A 25339-nucleotide genomic window follows, 5' to 3' on the forward strand; every position below is an offset into this window, starting at 1 on the left:
TTGCTGCTTGCCTTGAGCAGTACCGCCAGCATCATTCCTCAGAAGCTGCCCACAAGTGAGCGTAGCAGCTGCTGTCACTGAGCAAGGAGGGGAATTAATGACTCCTCGCTTGGCTGTTATGAGCGGTGGTGTGTGAGCTCCCGTGGAACCATTGATTTCCCTTCTTGCTAGCTGGGGGCTGCTCTGTTCACGCTGCAGAAAGCTGCTTTTGCAAGGGGCGGTGAGAAGACAAGGCTCCCAGGCACGCAGAGCCCCTGCCAGCCTTGTGCTTGCTGGGCTGGAAACCCGCTGTTATCTTGGGGGTGGTTTGATGGAGAGCACTCCTCTCCCAGGCTGCTTCCACGTGCCTGTGGCTCATAGGTTCCTGCCACTGTGCTTGCAGGCACTAAAGCTTTCAGGCATGATATGCTACGATGATTTGGTTCAATCAGCTCACAGCTGATCCATAACCCCCTGTGACCAGGTCTGAGCTCTGTCTGCACAGGCTTCATGCCAATGCGATGGAAGAGACAGAGCTTCATCTGCTCTTCCAGACTCAGTATCTTTTATTTGCAGTTTATGGCGGGATGGGAGAAGTATGCCTTTGGCCTGAAATGTCCCAGACTGCTCAGGCATAGAGAGGCAGCTGCCCAGCCAGTGGCAGACCTACTCCGTTGGCTCCAGGATCTCTATGTTATCCAGCTCCTCCTGGAGATTATCGATGTACTGAATGATCTCTCTGACACGATCACGGTTTCTGTCGATCTCGTTTTGGAAAGCCTGAACAGATTGAAACCAAGCAGTGAATCCATAGGCTTGTCAGGGTCCCTCACTGTAGCATGGAGGGCTCCAGCAAAGGTTAGGGAGCACCTTTCCTAGCAACGACCCCTTTGCTTGGCCCAGACCTGTCTGCACCCCATTCCCCTGAGCATGAGGGTCTCTTACCTTCTCTGTCACGGAAGCCTGCCAGCGGTAGGTGTTGCTGATGATGTCGCGCTCTCGCTTATCAATCTTCAGCAGGCGGATGCCATGGGACGCGTTGACTGCGTTGACAATGGTGTTTTTGTCCACAAGAAGCTAGGAGGTAACATGACCGGATGAGAGGAGGGGGGCGGGCACGCAGCAAAAGCAGCAGAGCTTGGAACGAGCAGCACAGTAACTGCAGTGCTCAGGGGAAGAAAATCAGCCCTCTGTTTCAGACTGACAAAGCCCTAGTGATCAGATGAATCCAGTGCTTTACCCTTCACAAGGATGTGTCCGGTGTAATGGGGTATTATCCCTAGTATGGGTGGGGAAACTGAGGCAGCACCCTCGGCCTCACCTGCTGGAGCAGGGAGCAAATGCCTGCTGCTGAGTGCTCTGCTGCAGGCAGGGCTGCCTCGCAGCACATGGCAGGCCCCTGCGGGCAGCTGGTGTTGAAGCAAGGCTGCATATGCTCCAGCACGCCTGGCCCAGCAGGTGCGGGAGGTGGAAAATCGCACTTGGAAGGGTCTCTTGCACTAGTGACACTGGCTGTAAATCTTCATTTTTGGAGAGTCCCAGCTTCTAATCAAAGCAGTGACTTCCCCTGTGGCTCTAAATAGAGGGTGGGTTTGCTAAACCGTAATGACTCTCCTCCTGCAGCCAAGTGCAGCTGTTGAACAAATGAAGATTGCTTCTCTGTGGAAATGGATGGCAGAGAGGCAAAATGGGTGCACAGCAACGGTGCGTAACCGCAGCCATCTGCACAGGCCATAAAGCAGGGAGCTCCCCCGGGGGGGCTGAGGGGTCTGTTTTGTGTCTGTCAGCTCTTGATTACCTGGAGTAATGAGGGGGCAGGGATAATCTGGACAGAGCAAAACCATTGCGAATGCAAAACTTGAGTCATTTAGCCACTAGAATGAAGGAATATCGGAGACAGAAAGGTCAGTAGTGTTGCTGACTGGAGCACTGCAATGATCTCTATGCTTTCTGAAAGGCTCCTGGGATCTTTGATATCACAGCAAGGCTGAGGGCGCAGTGGAAGGCTTCTTTTTGAAATGTCATGTCCTGCCTCCAGATCAGCTCATGGGCTGGGGAGCTCTAGGGAGGGCTTTTGAAATCACTGAGGCAATCAGAGCCCCGGTGCAAGGAAGTCAGAGCGGTGTTTGGATTCTCCTGGGGGAGCAGGGAGAATCTGAACAAAACCAGCTGCGAGTGCAGCAAAGATGCTGCCTAAGTGCCTGCTGGGCTGGGGCTCTCTGGAAATCAGCCAGAGAAGTGAGTTGTGCTGGAGGCAGGAGAGAGGCTTCCTCAGCACCTCTCCTGGGCTGCTGCCACCAGCTCTGGCAGCACTCAGGGAAACCTGCAGTGCAGTTATCCTCTGTCCCAGTCAGCAGAGATGTCTGGTGGTGGTTTAGCCAAGCAGCTGGGGCCTCTTAGGAGGAGGTTATGCTCTGGTTTAGCCATGACTTTAACTGTATTGAGCCTTCTGGAAACCCTGTTCCTTCTGAGAAGAGGCTGTGGCCTCCTCTTCTTGCCAACTCTGTAGCAGACATGAATTTTTTTGGTTCTCTCACCATTCGAACGTCAGCTGGCAAATCCTCATCAAGCTCATTCTTGACTGATTTCTCCAGTGTGGTGATGGAGACCTCTAGCAGCTTTTCATGGTGACGGTTTTCCAGGTCCCGGCACTGGGTCATCGTACAGAAGATGGTTAAGGAAAAAGCTGACCATGCCACTCACTTGTAGAGATTAAATGACCTCCTGTAACTAGAGACTGAGCACCCGCACAGTGGGCCTCCACAGGGAAGAGCCTGGCTGCTGCCAGAAGCTGCCATGATGTCAGGATATACTTTCTCCTCTTAATCGCACATTGGGTCTCATCCTCACTGGTATATATTCACAGGACTGAGAGCGGGCCTGGGTTTGCAAAGGAAACTGAGGGAGGCCTCCCAGGATATAAGTTAAGTTCTGGTATTGTACAATTATTTGCACCAGGCCAACAGATTTATATATTTAAAGTAGTGTAACCTGTCACCAAAGCACTTCCTTCTCATCTCACTTTGTACCAGAATACATCAACAACACAAAGATGAAGGCCATTTAAAGAAACTTCCACAAGAATTGTAGGTATTTCATTAGCTGCTATGGCAAGAATGTACATAGAAAACAGTCTAACCAGATCTTCCCAGGGTTTTATCATGGCTGTGTGGACAAGAAAGGAAGATTCCAAGGGGGAGAAAGCTGCATAATTCCTGCAGAATCTCAGCACAGGAGAACTTAGATCCTTTTGTGCTCTCCAGAGTCTCCACAGAAAGAAGCCGGGTGCCTTAAATGGCCATTCCGGCAAAGCTGGGTAAAGACCTTTTCTGTTGATCAAAAAAAAAAGAAAATCAAATTCTCTGCTGATGGCCTATTTCTGGATTTAGAAGTGCGATATACCTACATCACTGGGAGCTCCAGGCCGACACACTGTCAAAAGGATATATCCCTTTAACGTTTTCAGTGAATGTTGATGCTATGGCATCGATGTTACTTTTAAAGTCCTTTATTAGTTCCTTAAGAGAGGGAAAAAGAGAAAATATAACAAAAACTTGCATAAACATAAAAGGGAGTCAGGGAGTCTAGGATGAATCTACAACTGATCATAATTTGGACTCACTGCCGTTATTAGCACAGTCAGAAACTGCACTGCCTCAAGCATTTTTTTTGAAATTTGAAATTTTTTCAAGTTTTTTGAAAGTGCTACAAGATTTTCTTTCCTCATTCAGGGACAGAAAATCAGCATCAGTTTATTGGGAGGAAGCTGACTGAACGGCACCTTTACCCGGTGGCTGGAGGAAGCCAGCCGATCCTTTTTTACCCTCACCTAAGTGATGCACGGCGAGTGCTGTATTCCTCTGCACTGCCGTGCTGCAGTCTCCCTGTAGGTATGAAGAGCCTCTTGTCGGAAGCATAACCAATGCTTGGGCTTACTGCAGATTTTGTTTTAGTCCTCAGAAACTAAAATTGCTGCTGCCTGTTACCTCTCTCAAAAATGGCTGATGGGCAATTTGTGAAGTGTTGCACTTAATGTCTTGATACAACAGTTCAAATACAGCCCCCTGAATCCTGCAGATCCAGAAGGACGTGCAGGGACGAATGTTCCTGCTCATCAGTGACTGCAGACACATGAGGACCAATTCAGAAAACACTAAAAGGCACAATCCTGAGGCGGTGAGGAACCCATTTTGAGCTGCTGCCTTCTGTCGTGCACATTCACAAAAGTGAACCGCTGCATCTCCTTGCACACAGGCCGCAGCTCCTGCCTGCTCATTTTTAAAGAGATTACTTTTTGTTGTTGTTGTTTTAAATGAAGATGGACATTAGCAGCTCTGCCCTAGTTTTTGAGGAAAAGTCTGGGGAGAAAAAAGGCAGCTATTATGCAAGCAAATGCAGTAAGCTGAGCTGGAATGTGTGTAATCTTATTCATAGCAAAGATCAGCTTCAAAGAATTACACCTCTAGAATCCTCAATGCATATCCCATGCTATGCAGAGACTTCTGTACGCAGACCTTTAAAATGACTGAATGACCTCAAGCCCCTTTCTCTAAAGTCAAGGAAATCAGCTTGGATAGATGTGAAGGACATACTGTGCTCTGCTCTGAGAAATCTGTTGCAATGGATCAATGTCCATGGCCTGATCTCACTCAGATCGACTCGGAGCAGAGAAAGAATAAGAGGGAGACAAAACATTAGCCGGACCAGAAGACCTATGCCCCCCCCGTGCAACGAAACAGAGGGGTGCAGCAACAGAAAAATTACACACCACACACACCCCCACACACACATTCTGGATGTGAGGTCCCACAGGTACGTGCTTGACCCTTACCTCCAGCTGGTCAGCTATCAGCATTTCCAAAGTCATGAGTGCTTCTGAGAGCTGAAGTATGTCCGCCTTGTATTCGGCTCGTTTAGACTCAGCAATATCATAACTACTGGCATTATGAATCTCATCCAGCCTCTAAACACAGAGATACATAAATTACTTATAGTTTGTGTTCAGCACTCCATTGCAATTTAATTAACTTGTTACATATATGAGGAAAGTTCCTGCTACTGATTAGCTGAAATGAAATGTGATGATTCAGGAAGTCTCCAGATCTACATACTGGGTAGTCAACAGTGCTGAGGTATGCTACTGCGCTAAGGATCCAGGGGCAATGCCCTGAAATCAGTGAAAATGCTTCCCCATCCTCCAGTCAGAAGACTTTGCCCTTTCCATGCTTCCATATTTGGTTCCCCTTCTGCCACATTTAAAGTTAAAAAAAAAATATATATTAGGTTCTTGACATTGCTGGCCATGAAGATGAGATTAACCATTACTTCGTAGAAAGAAATGCTGGCCTAAATCCTGATCCCCTTCATGTCAAGGAGAATCTTGATTGACTTCCTTAGGGTCAGGATTTAGTATTCTGCATATGGAATACCTATCATTGCCTGCCTTCCTCTTACAACAAGGATTTATCGCTGTTCAGAATTAAATATTGACGTCAGTTTTGTACCAGACAAGATTTATGATTTCTTGGATAAAAAAAAATCCTCTTGTGCTGAGCAATGTATTATTTTCAAGTCTGTTCAAAATAAGTTAACAACCAAATGTTAATAGGGGGAAAAAATACACATGTTTTAAGATATCTAATCCACTTCTCCTGAGAGGGAACAAACAGGCTAAAATAGAGAATTCTGATTAAAAACATCACCAAGATTTGAGTCCAAAAAAGGACTAGAGTACCCAAACGTTGCAGTGTTAAAAGGCAGGAAGGGGAGAGTAAGGTATCTTCTTTTCCAATGTAAACAAGTCAGGAGACTCAAAAAGCTCCCCAGCCATTCCAACTGTACCTCTGGGAGCACAATAACTTCAAAGTTCAAGGCCTTTAATGCTTCTTTGCTCCTTAACCAACTTCAGGGAGCAGAGCTATTTTACAGGTTACCCAAGCTTACATGGAAGGATTACAGCAAGAGAAACAGCCCCTAAGAATGGCTTATAGACTCCAGCCTGCTGGGACCTGCGCACCTCCCCAACTCCTCCAGCAATTTTAAGTGAATGGGGAAATGCTGTTAAAAAGCAGCGCTGGGTTTGGACACCAGCTTCTTCAGTATTTACATGAAGACTGTCACATTGACTGCAGCGTCCCGTTCTTGCAGCTCAATCCATAGCAGAGTCTGCAGATCATCAGGCAAAGATGAAGGGCTGAAATCTGGTCTCACCCGTTTCTTTGGGTTTGATTTGGAGGTTTTTTGTTTTGTTTTTGGTTGGTTGGTTTTGTGAGGTTTTGTGGTTTTGTTTTTAAAATGGAAGATATATTGGGAATTCAAGTGCAAGTAAGCTGACTATGCATCTCCATCTTTATACGTTGCCTTCCAGTAAGGCTGCAAACCTGTGTCCTGGCTAGAGCTGATGGAGTCGGTTTGCCAGAGTGAGTCAGCGAGGTTCAAGGACCCAGGCACAGAATGACTCAGCAGGCTGCCAGCCTGTGACAAGGCACCTAAATAGAAGTGACCTGGTTTTCAGAGGGAGCCAGTGCTCGTGACTTTGCCTGGTGTCAGTTGTCAGGGACTTGCTCTGCTCAGCTGATATTGTCACCAGGCTTTAGGCCCCCCTTACTTTTTCTGTGGAAACAAAATAATGATCCATCTATTATACATGGTTAGAAAGGGATCCAGCTAGAAGCCTTAGCAGCCACAATGAGTGGCTGTAGTTAACCTGAATGAAAAAGGATAGTTTCTGCTTTTAAAAGGCTAGAAATACATTACAATAACTTTATCTAGTTTTTGTTACAGTTCTTTGAGCTGTTGTTGACAAAATGAACTGAAGCAGAAAATTACTTGAAAATAAGCTGGGTAGCCTGCAACCTCCTTCCTTTTCTTCCCCCTTTTTCAATGAAGGAAGAGCTGTTGGAGGCCTTAAAGAGAAGGGGAGTGTCATTAAAGCCGATAAATCTGTATTTTTCTTATCGGCTTCATAAAAATATTTAAACCAAAAAAAAACCCCAAAACTTGAGCATTTCCATTTTCTTAAAGATCAGTAACTTTTCTGGATGGCAAAAAAATAATTGTAAAAAACCCCCACCACCATGTTTAGCCACTTTTTTTCTGTAAAGCCTTGAAGGACCTTTGCCTTTGTGGGCAGCAAGATACCACTATGACATGTTAATTTTGCTGTACACTGAATTTCCAGTATAGATAGAGGCTGTCAGTGTTAGCTGGATGTGGTTTGCCCAAAGGGTTGAAACTTCAATCACCAAATTCTTTTCCTACCTAAAGTACTAAAAAACTTTTAACATTATGTTAGTTAATGACATTATATTAGTGATCACAATAATATTCCTTGGTATAGATTTATACTGTAAGAAAAATATAAAGAAAGATCAGTGACTAGATGCCCTCCCGAGGTCCCTGCCAACCTCATCCACTCCCTGATTCTGCCATTAGTGGTCAAGTACTGATCCCCATTGCAGTAGTGTAAATCCAGAATAATTTTCCTAATTTTAATGGAGTTACCCTCGTTCTCAGTGAAATTAAAAGCCAGCCTATGATGTAGCGATATCATGTATCAAACAGACAGAAGCGTAACAACATTACCCTTTTGTTCCGATTTTCAAAGTCTAGGATTATTTTCCTGCCTTCTTGCTGGTTGGCTGTTAATGCTTCATGAAGGCTTTCGTAGAAATCAGAGACTTCAGCTTCTCGTTTTTCATACTCTTTCAGACCATAGTTAAATAGGTTCTCACAAACTGAGACAAACTCCTTCCTGTACGTGACACCAGAGTCAAGGTATTTCGCTTGCTCAGTGAATCAACATGCTACGTTCCTTCTAGCTCTGCAAATTTGAGCAACAAGAGTTACAAGCTACTGTGATGTAAAAGCTGTGGTCTTGCTGGGAGCAGGCTGCCAGGTATTCTGTCTGAGGCAGGACTGGGTCACCCATTCACATTTTATGCATAGGATTTTGCTACCTTAAGGGTTTGGGGAAAGCTGTGGCAACTTGAGGGGAAAAAGGCCCTGAGGGAAAAAAAAAGGAAATACGTATACTTCTCTGACTCTTCTGTGACACAGCAATGGAATGAAGCGTACAACCCTATCTGTCTTCACAAGTGTGAATACAGTGCCTGCGTAGTTAATAAATACAGCTCTGGAGCCTACAGCCAGAGCACAGAATAAACTACTGACTTGGTAGCATCACAAAAATAACGTCAATTTTTCTTCTGCTATTATCTTGGCAATGGAATTGTTTCTAGAGTCTATTGTAGTTAAGCCGTGATGCATTTTTCCCCAACAGTGTAATGCAATTTTAAGGAAGGTCAAGTTACTGGCCTTGACAATGCTCTATTAATCTGAATGCGAAAAGAAAGAGAAAAAAAAAGTGTCTGCTTTCTGATCCCCCGTGTAGGAGCAATGATCAGAAAAAAGTGCTGGCCTGAAAACTTCACGTTGCCAGCTCTGGCAGGTTGTGAGAGATGCGACTCATATCATTCTGATTAGTCTGTTCCTATCTCCCAGCACTTCAATTTCAACATGATTTTAGCGACTGCACTCTTACAATTTAACTGACAAAGATTTATCTTATAGCTCATTTTAAACTTTAAGCGGATTCCAGACTTAAAGGAAGTACAAAGCCTTGATTCTTGAAGGGTCAGAAAAGAAGGCTACCAAAATTGTGTTTGATTCAAGTGAAGGAAAAGGAATATGGTAATTACAATGGTGAGAATTTAAAACACTGGTATCTCATGACCTGTTGGTGATAGAAGTGAATGGTTTTACAAATGGGATGTTTCAAGCTGGGTTGGCCAGCTTGCCAGTAATATAAACCATTTGTTTGTAGCCCTCATATTTCATGAGATCTCCAGCCTTAAAGCTGTCAGTGGTCTCACGGTCTTGCAGTGGTTTTTTTGGTACCATTCCAAAATTGAACACAGACTGTCTCAGATCTTAGATCAATGTAGCTTTCAGCCCTGGACAAAAGCAACGGATGAAGAGTCCCTGTGGATGCACCTCCTTCTTAACTCAAGGCATTACATTTTAGCTGTAGGTATTCTAAACCCAGGAAGGATATGCCTGCAGCAGGTCACCCACTCCAGGGAGGTAAGCCAGTTTGGCAGCTTCTGTATCCTCTGCATACATACTGTCAAACAGGAATGATCCATTCAGGTACTCCACAAAGGCTGTCTTTGAAGAGAATCAGAGCAACGTAAGTCAAATAAAGAGTGCCAACCTGCTGCCAGTCCTCAAGACGTGTCTCTCCTATAGACACTTTACGAGCAGAGGAACACCGGTGCAGACACAGCGATACCAACACAATAGATATACCAACCAAGGCATGAAAGCACCCTGCAACCAGAGCAAAAACCATCCTGGCGCTTTGCTGCTAGAACTCTCTAGCCTAAGGATAGAAAACACTGTTTAATCTTATATAAGACATTACCACGTACAGCCACATATCGCAAGGCTATTAAGCCTTTCAGACAAGGAGTCAGGGGACTTTGGGGAGGGATGGAGGGAAGAGCTGCAGGTGCCCTCCCTGTCACTTAACTGCCTCCTGCTCTTCAGCCGGCCTGATCTTCTAGAGGGCTGGAACACAGAGGCAAACACAACTGAAAGCACCATTCTGCCTGGTCTTGTTTTCAGTCTGTTCACAGGACTACCGTGATCTCTGAAAGCCCTGAAGAGTTTAACCATGAAACTAATGAAAAGCATTAACTTAGTGTGAAGGAGAAAAAAAAGTCACTGCACCATGAAAACGCTAACAGTTCCCTCAGACCTGTAATTTTCTTAATCTCACGTCAGGCTGATAAGATCCTTGGGTATGATTTACTATTTAGCTTTGCAGGGTCTGTATCTGTAGCTTCATTGTTCAGCCAAAAGAATTATGCCCTCCCACGTCATGTGTATTCCACAGCAGTTCCTGTTTTCATTCAAAAGATGAGATGAGGAGATCAGAGAGATTAATCCTAGCCTTAGTTTTAGCACAGTCGATGTTAACCTCTCATTAAATCTTCAAGCAGGTAAAAGAGAAGTCAGTGTGTTGCGCTTCTTTTTCCTGAGACAATATACAACCAGCCAAAGAAAATATACCTTGTGGTACTCCAGCTCTTTCTGCTTTGCCTGTTTTTCCTCCAGCTGAGCCAGGGCCCAAGCCTCCTCACGTTCTAACGGCTCAGTAAGATCTTGATACTTTAAAACTGCAACTTCTCGCTGAGAAATGCAAACAAAGAAAATATGTCTACTAGATTAGCCAGCATTGCTCAACAAATCTGGGCAGAAGCATTTGATCTTTCTAGAACATGCACCCAAATGACAGCTGCATCTTGATTTCTTTGTGGGCTTTTCATTAAACTATTTATGAAGTTTCTAATCCGTTCCTCATCCCATTTTTTGTTGGCATATTACTCTGACTCTGCATTCAATGCATCTGAGCTGTTTCAGTCCCAGGAAACTTTTCTTCCCCCATTTCCTCATCTCTAGGGCTGTTTTTTCATTTTTAGCAGGAGGCCCTGTTTTGACTTCTAGAATTTGAGCTCTGATTTGATCAGCTAGTGAGTTTAATACATTTACTAGGGAGCAGAAGGCTCCTTGGCAGGGTGGATGGCAAGGTAGTAGCAGGGGCAAGAACCTAATTAGCTTGAAACTGAAGCTTGACAAATTTAAGTATGTGATTCTATGACGTACTGTCTGTATAAGCAGGGACTGGACTCGATGGCCTGGAGTCCAGTCCTTTGCTAAGAGTATATCCCAAATACAGCTCCTGCTCTGTGCCAAGCAAATTTACAATTAATCATGTTATTTGGTTACTAAAATAAAAACCCAAAACCCAAATGAAAAAAACCTTTCTTTGTTTCTTTGAGCCCTGGGATCAAAAGCACTCTCACAGGTTACAGGTGCAGGTGCACTGTCCTATTCTCGGAAATCAAGAGCAGGAAGTGCATTCAGTGGCACCTGCTTGCCTGGATAGTCCATCAGCCTGCTACTGAAACGAATTACTCAGTGAGCAGCAGGACCACCAAGCCTTCTTTTCCATGTCTCAAGCCTGATCTCCAAGATTCTCTGATCTCTAAAAAGGCTTGCACTCACACTGCAGCCTTTCTGTGGCAACATTAACCAGGCCCCTCTCCCACACACAGCTGCTGATTTTCACAAAATGTGTGAAGACATCATGCCTCTGACACCTCTACCTCTCTGTCAGATTTGATAGAATTTGGCCTACAGGTTCACAGCTGTTAGGTGGAGGCAGAATAAACACTGTGTGTTTCTGTAAGCCTAATTTCTGCAGGGAACCAGCCCCGAATGCTAGAATACTGCTGGCATACCAACAAAGCAAATGATCTGCAAGATGCTGGTGCCTGATTTTACAAGCAGGGATGCAGAAATGCTTACCGTGGTGTCACTCACGAGCTTGAAGTCCAAGTATACCAGGTCTGGAAGATGAGCAACAACAAACAGCGTATACTGCTCATCATCACAGAGAGGGTTCCCCATGAGATTCAGTGTGCGTAACTTTTTAAACTTCCTGAGATAGATCACCTATGCCGAGGGGAAAGAAATGCTGAACTTCCCAGTGCTGGGGAAACACACAGCCTTGAAATTCATTGCTGTTATTACAATTATGTTGCAATACGCATCCTGCTCTGCTGCCAAACACAGGCGACATTAAATAATTTCTAATGCTTTCAGGAAAGGAAATACTTAAATTCACACTGTGAATATATAAACAATGGGTGTAGAGAGAGGGCAGATGGGGTAGACAAATCACAGGTCTTAGATTGGTAAACCACCCTCAGAAGAACCCCAGATAAATCCTAGTCTCTGTTTTCTCCTTTTCTCATCTGTAGCTTCTTATTCCTTTTCTAGCTTTCCTGGGAACCAATAGGAATTTTGCCATAGCTGGCAGCAGGAACAGAACTGGGCCCCCATGAGTCCCTAATCTAAAAGAGAAATAGCTGTAGTAGGCACTTAACACCACGACAGCTCACCAAAATCCTAACTTAGACTACAGAGGCAGTGCAATCCTAAGGAGAATTTTCTCCTCTAAGGCGGGGCTCAGACACAGTGGCAAATGTCAGTTCTAGAATATCTGATCCTTTGATCCATTTGCAGAGACAGGGAGCACTCACATCTTCCAGCATGGTCAGGTTATTCTTTCCAATGGAGAAAATCTGCAGCTCTCGCAATGTATCCATGTGCTCAATTTTAGATATTCTGTTATTGTAGAGACTGAGGTCCTGCAGTTTGATAAGGGTATCCAGGCCCTCAATTACTTCAATATTGTTGAAGGACAAGTCTGAGGAAGAGTTTAGAAATCAAAAGTTTTACTTGCAAAAGTTAAATGATTTCTAGCAGAATGGCTTGATTCAGCCCTTGCATTTAGCCTGGTTCTTGATTTAGGAGTTTATGTACAATATTTTCCTCAGGGGTGTTCAGTGTCCCACCGAAAAGGCTTGGCATTAAATCATCGCTTGTTCACATCCCCTGCCAACTGTCCATGCAACTCTTAAATGAGAGGAACAGTTGAAGGTGTTCCATGCAGAGTCCACATACACAACCTGAAAGTGATTTCTACCTTCTGGGGAAACCCAAAATACAAGAAAAGAGGTGGGAAAATGCCCTAAAAGGGGAGTGTTTCCGTGACAAATTTGACACTCCCTGCCTTGTTTCTGGCAGACTCTTGCCTGCCACACCAATGCTGCTGTCATGGTCATTCCCATAGGACCAACATACACCAGTCTCATGCTCATAATTGCCCTGTTGTCAATGGAGGTGTGCAAAGGCATATATTCACTTCAGCTATTTCACCCATGAAATTTCCTCTTATCCTGCCAGAACATCTATCCTAACACCTACATTCATCATGACTGAGGGCAGTGTTTGCCCTCAGGCCAGTACCAAGCGATTCAAGCGTCCAAAGGTTGCTGATAAGGTTACCAGCTGTCTGCATCACGCCAGCCTCTGGACAGCTAAGACACTCAGGCAGCAGCTGCTGAACCACTGCAGCCTTTGGGCAAATGAAACCCATGAGTGTGCTTCAAAACACTCTGCTTACGTTGTGGTGATCAGCTGTTGATTCACAAGTGCATTAGTCATCTGTGCAGCAGAACAGTGCAGACAACTGGGCGGAAGAACCCATTAGACATTTCAAGATGTGCTTATGAACTGAAGCCCTGCATGCTATTCTCAAAGACGTCTGAGGATATATTTACACTGCCAACCAGCAGTTGCAGTTCCCAGAGAACACTCTAAGCTATGAATCTGTAGCAGCAAGCTCGCCGATCTGTCCAGCATCAAAACCTGCACCACTGTGTGATGCAGCTCTCAGGATCCTGAGTTTTTAATTTTAAGTAGTCACATAAGGCTACAAGGATGGGCACTTCTTGGGACAACGATGACAACAAGGCCTTAAGCATATAGGGGTAAAGACAGTGGGTTCTAGTCTGCAGAATGCCTGCATTAGCTTTGAAAACAGAAGGCTTTTAAATTACAGAGGTGTTTCCATAAATATTTCTGAAATTCACCTCCAAATGCAAGTACAAACCCTGGAAACAACCTTGAAATCTCAGCTTCCCATTCCTGCCACACCAAACGTATTAAAACCAGTTTTTAAACATCTGAAGGATTGTTTTGCAGCTCTGATCTTCAGGCATTTTGACATTTGACAGTCAAATGAGGAAACACACAGACAGCTGCCACCTTCTCTGGGAAAGCTCCTATCAGTTGTGTTTGAGAAGGAATGCGACATCCTGGCTTTATCGCAAATTGCTTTATACCTGTGAAGGCATCCAACCTTGTATGCCTGTATCTTACCCAGCCATACAAGGTGAACCAGACTCTCCAGAGCTTCTATCTTCTCAATGATGTTGTTGTCCAGCTGCAGCTTAGTCAGATTCTCAAACTGCCACAGATTATCAATCTGCAGGATATCTAAAGTCACGGGGGAAAAAAAAAAAACCAACCAAATTGCTTTTCGTGCGAGACAGCTTTCAGTTTAGTGGACACGCTATCTTGCGCAAGGAAAACATGGCCAGTCTTACATCCAAAATTATTTTCAGCAGATTATGATACCATGTGATGACTGCCCTAGAGAGCTGAGAGGTCCACTGGCTGAATGAGATTTCAATGAAACAGCCCAGTTAACCTCACCGTCCTGCACCAGCGCACACTGCTCATCAGCGATGGCAACGAGTCACTGAAGGGATGCTGACTACAGCCCAGCAGTCAGGAGTGGCTTTATGAATCCACTGCTAGGAGGCCTTGACCTTCATTTTCTTTTCCAGCTCCAAGAAGGAGGTTTGGGATGAGCCTCTGCTTCTCTCCGCGTGTGCAGGCTAGTGGTGGCCAGCTACTGCTTTTGTAAATTACTCTCCTGCTCCTGGGATTCTCATCACAGGAGAGCAAGTTGGGGTCTACTCTTTGTGTGAAGGCTGCAGTTTAGAACTAATCAATATCCCTGCATTTAGCCTTCTGCAAAACCAGAATCACAAGGGCAGGTTGTTAGGCACTACAGCAAAACATTAGGACCAAGGTGACAGAAAATACAGAACGTTCTCCCTCCCGATTCTCTTTCCTCCTCCCCCCCCAATGGCTTCCCAGAGGATTTCTTAGCTGCTCTGCTGCTGTCATTGTTTAGTGAGTGCAGAGTAAAGCAAGGAATTGCACACACAAAATATTCATACAGTTCTATATTTCGTATTTGCAAACAAATACATGCAGGATCAGGTAACAGGGAGTCTGTTCTAAGGAACTCAGAATTAATACACCCATTATTTTACTGAAGCATGCAATGAATAATCAAAAGCGGATTTTTCCCATGAAATTACAGACCCCCATAATACTCAAATATTGAGCCAAATGTTCTTCCTCTTCATTTTTTGAATGCAAGTTTATGACTGGTTTGACAGTAAGAGGCAAGCTGTGATAATGCTATGGATGACTGGAGGAAGCCACCGAATTGGACTGTAATCACCATAATCTACCAAATAGCTCTCACATAATCACCAGCGATGACGTAGCCTGCCCAGGGTTTGATTTGTCCACGGACAGAAGGGCCCAATAGGCCTGTGGCCTGTAGGTGTCACCACAATATAAATGTTAAATAAGAATAGCAGTGACAATAATAGTGTAAAGTTGAGCAGCTTTAAAGTTACTTCTCAGCGAAAGCACCCAGCTCTCTCTAATGAAACTACTTCAAAGAGGTACAACTAAAAATGTTAAGTCCAGATGTCGCTTTTCACATAACAAATCCAAGCTAATCATGGCTGTTTCATTGCCAGTTAGCCACTTCACGCTTAACTATATTACTCTCTAACAAAAGCAGAAAAGTAAGTGTGTATTCTGATACTCACTTCTAAAACTAAGCTGTAGCTCCTTCACATCCTTAAAGTTAATACCTTCCCTTTTGGCAAGCTCTCTTATGTCCTCTGGACACTGCTCTTCGATGGCTTTCTGGACCATTTCATCATCAATAACATTTGGCTCAATACTGTCGTATAACTGACTCATTTTCAGACAGCATCAGCCTTGAAGGACAGAAAAGAAAAGTAAATTAAATCACTCCCAGGCTGCTATTCCCAACATTCATTGAATGGGCATGACAATTCCAAGGTATTCAGAGCACAGCTGAGATTAGGAAGATCTAATACCTATCTCACAGCTGATATCAAATACCTACTTGACATGTATCACAAAGTCACTGATGCGACTCTAAGCACAGCTTTACAGCCCGAGCACTGTAAAACGTCTGGTCACGGTCACAAGTGAATCCCACACCACGTTCGAGAGTTTTCCACGCAGAATGCCAGAATTTGGCCAGATATATAGGCCAGGAAAGGGGGCCCTGTGCAGCACTTGTGAACAGCAATGGTCCATCGCATGGCAGTCACCTGTTGCTGACACCCATCTTCATGAAGAGGGCTTATTCAAGGCACTGGGTGCCATTTAATCTGGTTTTAAAAGATAAGTTTCCCATTATGGGCAGGTTGGATTTATAGAGTAATGGACAGTGTATTTATAGCACAGGAAAATTAACAATAGCAGTTCCCTAAATTTTAAACACCAACATTATAATAAAAGCAAAAACAAATTTGAGGAAGGAGGAAAACTTATAAAAAATAACAGTGATATTCTGAAGAAGGCACTTAATGCAGATGCACAGTAAAGGCTGTCTAGTTCCGTCAATATATAGTGCTGCACAGAAACACCTTCGCTTTGGGAAGCTGACAATTTTGTCAGTTAAAACTTTCTGTCCTGGTTTTGTCATTTAAAGCTAATGCTGCCCAGGAGGCAATGAGACTACTTATCTTTCTAGAACTGCACACAGTAAATGAATTAGTACAAAGGACTTGAATCTTCAAACTTTTGCTTGCCTGATGTCTATAATTACAGAAGAAGTTCTGTTGATTTTCTGCATAGGAGGACAGCAACAATAAACATCTGGGTTTAGAAAGGTCTCTCCTCACTATGGCTTTTAACTAACAAACCAAACCTCTCTCTGGCTGTGCTCAACACAGGCCGAGGAATAGCAGGCTCTGGGTTGAGTCATCCTTGACCTGCCAGACTTTCCACTTCTCTTGTATTTGTCTACCCACTCTTTAGTCAGTGTCGGTTCCATGGAGATAATCACACCTCGAGGTCAGCACCTCGCTGCATCCAGTGGGAGCAACGTGGGTGTGAGTGCAAGCAGGGCACTGACCACCCCGACAAGAAGCTCACAGCCAGCGGGAGGCCAGGCCTGGGGAGCCGCCCCGGGTCCCCAACAGTCCCCGGCCCTGCGGGTTGGGACAGGGACCCTACCCGTGGCCTGTCGGGGGGTCTCTGACCCTGCTGGGCTGCCGCCTCCCTCCCGAGACCCAGATCCACGCCCACAACCCAGCCCCTCAAGGCTCCAGACCTGCTCCACGCCCCCGGGACCTGGCCTAGCCCCAACCTGCGCCTCGGTCTTAAGCGATCCGGCCTTAAGCAACCTGGCCTAAGCAACCCGGCCCGGTTGCTAAGGAAGCCCAGGCGCGTTGCTAAGGGAGGCCACGTGACACGCTGGTCAGGGAGTGGGTGGGAAGGGTGGCTGCTAATCAGAGGGCGAGAAATCCGTGTCAGCGAATCAGCGCCGGTAGCCTGCCCTCGGGGTGGGAGGAGGTGCGTGTGATTGACGTTTCTTTTACCTAATGGAATTGGAGAATGGTTTGGCCGTTGCCCAATGGATAATGCCAGTAGCGGTGGCCCTGCTGTCCATCAACCGGAAGGCGTGGAAAGGGCCAGGACTACCGTGGGGGCGGGCCCCTTGCTTGACAGTGATGGGCACGCTCTTTAACCTATGACTCCAAGGGGCGTCCAGCCGCTGCCCAATCGAATGCAAGGAGGCGGGCCACGCTTGTCAGAGCAAGCTGCGGTTGGTGTGCGCGGGTGCCAGTCAGGGCGGGGTGAGGGAGCGGTGGGGGGGGCTGCCGGGCCGCTGTTTGTTGTCATCCCAAGATGGAGTTTCTGCTGGGGAACCCGTTCAGCACCCCGGTGGGGCAGAGCCTCGGTAAGGCGGCCCGGGAGGCGCAGAGGGCTCCGGGGTGGGGGGTGGGGGGCGGGGGGCGCGGAGAGCCAGCGGGGCCTCTGGAGAGGGTGGGAGCCTCCAGGTAGCGGGGGGCTCTAGCGGCGGCGGGGGGCTCTGGGGGTCGGTGAGGCGCTGTGGAGGCCGTGGTGGGGCTGTGAGGGCCCGCGCGGCGCCCTGGAGCCGGGGGGGGAGCGGCGGGGTGTATGGGGCTTAGTGGAGGTCTTCGGGGGTTGTGGGGGTCTCTGGGGTTACTGGGGGGCTGTGGAGGCGGGGTTGCATCTGTGGGGGTTGGTGGGGGCTCTGGGGGGCGCGGGGGTCTCGGGGTTGGCAGAGGCTCTGGAGGAGGTGGGTGCTGTAGGCCTTACTTGGGTCTCTGGGGGTTGGTGTGGGCCGTGGAGGGTTCTGTGGGCAGCAGAGGGCCGTGGGGGTAGCAGTAGCTTCGGGCAGGCTGTTTGCCATGAGGAAGGAGCGACTCCAAGATGGTTGATGGATGAAGGAAAGTTGTTGCTTACCCCCAGCTCCTTTTCCTGCATGTGAGCGCCTTGTTATAGAGGTGCCATTCAGCCAGCTTTCTCCTAAAATATTGAAACTTCCATGGACCTGTGGATTTGCAGGGAGGGTGCTGTGGTTTAGAGGTACAAGTAGGTGCTCTGTTTTCAGCCCAGAGCTTGAATTGTGGTTTTGCTAATGCTTTGGTGACATTAGGCATGTTATTCTGAGTATGCCTTCACTGCGTGGTTAGCCAAGTCCTTCCTGGGTTGCTGTGTCTACTCCCTCCCTCCCACAGACACGTTCACTCTCAGCTGTGGCAAGTGTAGTTTTGGTCTGGGTTGCCACGGCCAGAGCCACAGGGGAAAGCCTGAGTGCCACTTGTGCAGAGTTGGATAACTTGCCCACGGTTGGGTGGGCTGTCATTGCCTCCTGCTTTCTTCTCTTAGGCCCTGAAGAAATACAAGATCTCTCATCTTGTGGTGGGAAAGAACAGCAGACTGGCTCAGGTTCCTGCAGTGCGGGGACCGGGGCATACGGCTCCAGAAGCCAAAGCAATGTTCACTTGAATACACTTGCGCCAGCATCCCTCTCCAGTGAAACCATGCTCATAGTTTCCTTGATTTGTTTTATAAGCAACAGTATAGTATAGTATAATGTATAGCTATTCTACATTAATTTATGGAATGATGGAAGACCTGTGTCTTGGGGAATTAAAGTGGAAAATTTTGCTAAGTACCTCGTCGTGGCCTTAAGACCCACACGTGCAGAGACACCCCCGTGTAGAATTAAAAGGCCCCTAAACGGGAAAGTCTCGCACTGTGTGTTGAAGATGGCTGGACTCTTGCTTTGTCAGACTATATGGAACATATGTATAGCTTGCTGTTTTTCTTTAGCCATCTGGGGTGTTTATTTCTTCTGTTTAGGGAGAGAAGTGCTGAGAGTTGGAGGATAATGACGAGAACAGTGAAAGTTAAACATGATTTTTAAAGTGAATTTGCTTTGTTGTCTTTGGCCATCTGACCACATCTGCCAGGACAGCTGGCTGTTTTGCTGCTTGGACAAGCCTTCTACAATGAGCACTGTTAAGGGAAGGCAATAATTCCTCATTTATTTATTGTCAGTATCTTTTAGCATCAGGAAGTGGTTTAAAGGGGCTTCCTTAAGACTTTAAGAATTTTTGGGGGTGGGAGGGTTAGCCTTCTGCCTTTGTAACTCTGGAATGTAAAGATTTTCATAGCTCTGACATCCCCTTGCTCCCTTTGAATGAGCAGTCACTGCCAACTTAGAGGCTTTGAACACAAAGCTCTGAAGGAGCTGCTTTCATCAGATAAGGTTAGGTGTGTGTGAGGGGTTCACAATGCGACTTCCCTTAATGCAAAATTCAGCTGTGTTTTAAGAATGCTTTTTTCATCCTCGAGGGGGAAGAGATAGCTGCAGATCTTATTTTGGAAGAAAAATTTTTCTGCTTCTCATATCACTGCCAGTAATCCCTTTCTGAGGCAACAGTAAAACAAAAGCTTGCCTTGTTCTCAGACGATGCTATTTGCCTAGTGTTTCCACAACTTTGTTTTCAATGAGCTTGTGGAATATGATTTTCGCTTATGTTTCTCTTCATTCTTTAAAAGAAACTGAATAATTTTGTATTTCTGTTTAAACATATTGTGTTGAACACAGTTGTGATGTTTTCAAGCAAGGCCTAACACTCACCATACGGGAGAAGTGCAGAAAATTATGTAGGTCCATCAGCACACCAAGAATGCATGTTCTCTGCCAGGAAGTAGCAGTGGTTCACATGAAGATTTAATTAGGGCTAGAGAGTGTCTTCAGATAAATGCCAGGTCTGAGAACAAAGATGTCAGAGAAGGTTTGGGGAGAGCTGAGAGAGGTAATACAAGGGATTTTCTCTTTTTTCCTTTATCTGGATAATGTCTGAAGCTAGACAGGCTTTTTATGTTAACTCTTTTGCTTAATGTGGGAAAGTAATGCTAGGATGAGCTCAGAGGATTTGTAATGGAGATGGATAGAGACTCCTGCATCTAAAGTGGCAGTTTCAATGGCAGCCAGGGTTCCTCATCACTGAAAGCTACCTGTTCTTTGGCAATGGGCTTATATAGTAGCCTCTTTTTTGTTTCCAGTGGTCGAATAACAGAAACTGTATAAAGGAGCACCATGGCTACTAGTTCCAAACCTCACTTAATTTTTCTTTAATACTTTGATTGACCCGTGGACACTGAACCGTCCGTATGTCTCTAGCAAGGTCCCCTCCCAAGCAGGGGCAGTGTTTTTTTGACAGGGCTGTTGTGTGGAAGGCAGTTGGCTGCTGCAGTGTGCCTAGGAGGTTCCTGAAATTAAAATCTGTTTTGCCCAACGCATGTTACTTTTCACCCGGAGGTTGTGGTGAAGGGAGGTAGGTAATAGCACCATTTTGTGTATAAGGTAAAAATCTCATCCAGGATTATGTGGCGGAATCCATTACTTCTCAAAGGCTCTGTGAGCATACGGTGCTTTTCAGCATCCCACAGGACTTACAAGGAGTCTTCATGGTCCCTTCACCCCTTCACCCCTTCACAATGTCGCTTTTGTTGGTGGTCAGCGCTTCCTACCAGGCCTGTTCAAGAAGATCCCTGGGCAGGGGTTGTGTGTGGAGGCTGATGTGCTGCTGGTGCTTTTAAGTGGTGCTGCGTGCTCGGTGAATCCAGAGCCATTGGCAGTGCTGGACTTGGAGCCCAGCGGGTCACTGGAGGTTCCACTGACATCTTGTGCTGCGCGGCTCTGGCTGGCTGAGGGGTGGTCATGCCACCAGCCCTGCTGGAAAGGTCTTTGTGAAAGCTAGTGAGACTCTAGAGGGTGGAACTGGGTGCCACGGGTTTTGTAAGCTGCCAAGTATGTTGGGGCTGACAAGATCCATTGTAGCATTGAGTGTTGGCCCAGTTCTTAAAACTGAACTGTTTATTTTTTCCAGATAATACTGTAAATAAGATAGATTAGACCCTTAGAGGAGGACTATTTTGAAGAATACTCCCGACCAGCGAGGAGAAGTACAGGAAGATGTGTAGTAAAACGGCAAAGAGAGGCTGCCTGCTATCTGGAGAGGGGCTGGCCAGGGGAAATAGCCGCAATTTACAGTAGCAGGAATATGCCTTGAGATTCAACATCCTGCCGTAAATTGCATTTTTATCTTTCTTTGTTCAAGGGAGCCATCTTTAAAGTGTCACCACTCTATTCAAGGTTATTAGAACAAATACCCTTACTGTAGGTTAGCAAAAACATCTTAGATGATTAAAGCTGATTGAATTACAAGAATGTGGAGTACCGGTGACTTTTTTTGCTCATTCTGCTTATTTGATATAGACCATATGGCTTACACATGAGGACACCGTAAAAGCAGTTACATTTTGTAGGTTTTGGTGTTCTTTTTTTTTTTTTTTTAATCTGGAGAGTTTGCAGAGAGTGTTTATTTGTTTGAATCCATACCAAGCTGCTGGCCCCTCCAGCTCCCTGAGGTGCGAAGGTGCTGAGCTGGGGCAGCGATGTGTGAAATGGGCTTCTCACAAGGTGTTGGACAGGAGCATCAAGGTCCATTTTGGTAAGGGCTCTGGTCAGGGCTGCCTGTGCTGCTGAAGTCAGCCATTCTTGCCGCAGCCTGAAGTCTGCTTGACTCAGAGCCAAAGACCTCCAGGAGAGAGGTCCAGCACCTGACTTAAATGCACAGAGCTCTGAAAGTTAATTCTTAACAATATAGTAGAAATTAAGGTGTCCTGCAGAACTGTGAGTAGGGGTGTTGATCAGATGATACTGGTTTACATCCCTGGTCCCTGTTGACGAAAGGAGGCTTGAATGAGGGGTGCTGGCCTGGACACTTGCCTTGGGGTCTGTTTTCAGAGGAGGCATAGTGCAGTGATTTAATACAGAGTATTGTTTAAGGAAGCTACAAAAACAAGGTTTCAGAAAAAGATACAGCGGCACTTTATTGAAGCAACAGTGAGGCAGACAGCTTTTCAATTGACTTTTATCAAAGCACTTGCAGTTTCCATTCAAGGCTGTTAAATTGATAATGAATATGGTGGACCGAGTCTGTTTCCAGAGCTGCTGTTTTGTTCCCCCCTCTTTTTTTTAAAAATGAGAATATGCCTCAGTTTGGGGGGTGTGTGTATAAACACCTTTTTATTTTCCTTTCTATAAGAAGCACTTAAGACCTTTCTTCAGGTTTCTTATACCTTAAGATTTTTATGAGTCTCAGAACAAAAATGGTTCCTAAATAAATGAGTTGATGGTTACATGCGGGAATAGAGAGATGTATTAGAGTGAGCAACCCATGGTAATTCTGCAGGAGGAATTAACCCAGGCTTTCATGTCCGTATACCCAATTTGCCTAAGTTCCCTTCAGAGTAAACTTACTACTTTACTGTGCTGTAAGTAAAACATTTTTTTAAAGACAAACCTTTTCCCAGTGCCAGAAGTCAGTGTTTAAAGTACACACCATGATCTCAGGATCTGGCACCAATAAAATTATGTGTTTGCAGCATGCTGTTGGGGTCTGAATCATCTCTCCTCTCATTAATTGCATTTTAATAAAGTAAAAAGTCCTTTGCGTTTACCCATAACCCGTGTGGTATTGTGCCCTGTTCTAAGGGAAGCTTTTCTCAGTACAAGGTAGCAGTAACTTTTCTTGCTATCAAATGCCCACAGCATCAGAAAGATGAATTTGTCTTTTCCCTCAGTGAAGAGGGCACAAAAAGTGCTCCCCTCAGACTTTAAGTACATTTATAGGTATTCCCATAGCTGGTCAGTCATTTAAAATCCAGCCCCCCCACTGTTCATACAGAATTGTGCTTGTCATGCAAAAGAGGGTCTGATAAAATGCTTTTAGTTTTATAAGATTATTTGGATCTGCTTTCACTTCATGACAATGGATTATGTTGTAAGGAAAATCTCCATGAAATATGAAAATGGGTATCTTTGCTTTTAAAGGAGCAAATAAATACTGAGTCATGAATCTGGCAACTTGGAGAAACTACATACATGTGTGAAGCTGGATAATTAGTATAATACCATTTAATACCAGGTTTCTGAGACTGGATTTATTTTACAGGCACAAAAGCAGATTGTAGTTCGTGAAGGTATTATAGCATGTATTTCTGAGTAATGCAGATTTATCTCTTCCAGCGTAGTACGCTCAAGTGTATTTTCCATATGCTTCTAATACAAATCTATGTGTGAGCGGTTGCAGTGTGAGGATAGCTTGTTCCCAGTTTGATACTGCTCTGTTCATGTACTCGACAGATTTTTTTAAACTGCATATTTAAAATCTGCTTGACTAAAGATGCACAGTTAGAAAATCCCCACAGACCCTTCCAAGTGATTTTTGTATTGCATCCAAAGCAATTTTCACCACAAAAAGAAGTATTGTGTGTTTTCTTTAGTTGAATTAAGACAATTTTAAATTAGTGAGACTTTCCTTTGATTTTGTAAACTATGTTGGGTTTATAATTAAGTGTTCTGTGAAGGCGATTGAGGCATCTGGTGGTATCCTCGGTGGTAAGGGTCAGTGGAGGAGCAGCAGCAGTTGCTGCAGAAATTTCAGTGAGATGAACTGTCCTGGGGAAGGATGCTGCACGGTACCGGCAGGGCTGGTGCTCTTCAGGGTTGGCCTGGCAATCTCCTTCCTCATCTGCTATTTCATATTTGACTCTGGATAAATCATTGCACACTTTGTGTTTTGGTTTCAAAATCTGTGCAATGTATAGGCGATAAAGAGCATAAACGTTTGGAGAGCGCATTGGAGAAAGAGCCCTGAGGAGTTCGGAAGGGACCCGAAAGGCCAGCCTGCATAACGCAGTTTTTCCCCCATATGATGAATCTGCACAGATAATCTGGAACTAGTTTTCTGTTTTCTCATTTGCATCCACCTTGGGAATTACTAGTTTTCTACGTAAAAGGAACTTGTTGCTGAGTATAAAAATCCTATCTAGGATAGATAAGCCTTATCTTCCATATTTGCTTAGTCATTCTGCTGACAGATCTCCACGACTGTTTTGCTCATTTGTTTCAGTTATCGTCAATGGTAAAGGGCTCTTTTGAAACTGATGCTTCTTGAGCATAAAAGATGCTGGTCTAAAGGCTCTGCAAAGCCTGGTGTCTCTTCCCGTAGGAGCAGGTCCTTTGCTACAGGTAAACACGTCTTTACCTAACTCACAGAGCCAGATCTTCCAATCTGTAGGTACCCTTCCCGTTGCTCAGGTAGGGGAGATGCAAATAAATTCAGCCAGTCTGTTACTGGCAGCGCTGTCTTTAAATTTAAATATACGCTTTATGATTATTCTGTACCTGCCACAATTATGAGATAGGGCCCATAATGTAGTAACTCGTTTCAAAACCAAGGATTAGGGAAGGAAAAAGTCCCATGTATTTATATACCCAGTCTGTGTTTGGGTAATTCCTGGCACAGCTATGTATAGACTATTTACCCGTGCTTCTGTATCTCTCAGTTTGCAGAAACCCTTTGGCAGCTCAGTGTTTGCAGCATAATCTCAGAGAGCATCAGGAGACTTAAAAACGAGAAGATATTCAGGAGAAACCTGTTGAATAGTTTGGTTAATTCGTGGGGCTGTTCTTTGAGAGTAAGCCAGTCTGTTCCCCAGCTGGTCCTCAGAAGCCTTCTGGGTTAGATTACTTTGGGAAGAAATTCTTTGTTCAAATTTGGATCAAAGAAAACATATACAAAGCGAAGGCACAGATTGGTGTTTGAACCCCAAGAACTTTGCAGAGAGTTGGTTTCTTATTCTTAAGGCAAGAAAGACTTTTTGTAATACCCCAAATGTGGTCAGGAATATTGAGGATATTGTTAACTTGGACATGTTCCATCCTCTATATTTTCATGGGATGCATCTACTGCAAGAAGTGTGAGCAGCTTTGTATTTGATCCAAATAACAAAAAATTCACATTTCTTGCATGGCTGAGTAAATGTAGAACATCTCCTGTTTTAAAATCTGGTATTTCCTGACTGTTTTTTTTAAACTTCAGTTTTGCTTTCTGCATTTATTTTCCTTTTGGAAGGAAAAGGGCATCCTTCCTTGTCTATATGCACAAAAAGCTACCTTGAGCAGATTAAATAAATCGCAAGCTTCAGCAGCTTCGCCAGCAAATTTTGGAAGGTCTTTATGCTGTACTAGGCCTACAGGCTAGTGGTATTTGATGGCTTCCAATCGCTTTGTCTTCTCAGACTAACAAATATGTCTGTATGTTTTAATAGAGGCATTTTACTTAAACTGCGGTGACCAAATACTTACTGAAATACAGATTAATTTTTTTCAGACATCTGTAAGGCTTTAATTAGTAGTCTT

General features: G+C 45.0%; 2 protein-coding genes across 4 annotated transcripts in view; one reads left to right on the forward strand and one right to left on the reverse strand.

The window, feature by feature from the left end:
* Positions 1-464: 464 nt before the first annotated feature.
* On the reverse strand, positions 465-15746 carry DRC3 (dynein regulatory complex subunit 3). Its single transcript, XM_009500133.2, has 12 exons — positions 15312-15746; positions 13774-13890; positions 12090-12256; positions 11353-11499; positions 10054-10173; positions 9035-9147; positions 7564-7738; positions 4811-4942; positions 3427-3497; positions 2517-2640; positions 925-1056; positions 465-759 (listed from the first exon to the last, which is right to left on the reverse strand). The coding sequence occupies exons 1-12, from the start codon at positions 15466-15468 to the stop codon at positions 646-648; spliced, it is 1569 nt and encodes a 522-aa protein (XP_009498428.2). The 5' UTR covers positions 15469-15746; the 3' UTR covers positions 465-645.
* A 1654-nt stretch (positions 15747-17400) lies between these two features.
* Positions 17401-25339, forward strand: part of TOM1L2 (target of myb1 like 2 membrane trafficking protein) — a 62083-nt gene continuing 54144 nt past the window's right edge. For all 3 annotated transcript variants that reach the window (XM_064461465.1, XM_064461466.1, XM_064461467.1), the window contains exon 1: positions 17401-17485. In XM_064461465.1, the coding sequence (XP_064317535.1) occupies positions 17434-17485 (52 nt within the window). In that variant the 5' untranslated portion in view covers positions 17401-17433. The remainder of the gene's footprint in view (positions 17486-25339) is intronic.

Source organism: Phalacrocorax carbo, chromosome 10, assembly GCF_963921805.1.
Source record: "Phalacrocorax carbo chromosome 10, bPhaCar2.1, whole genome shotgun sequence".
Classification (NCBI taxonomy): Eukaryota; Metazoa; Chordata; class Aves; order Suliformes; family Phalacrocoracidae; genus Phalacrocorax; species Phalacrocorax carbo.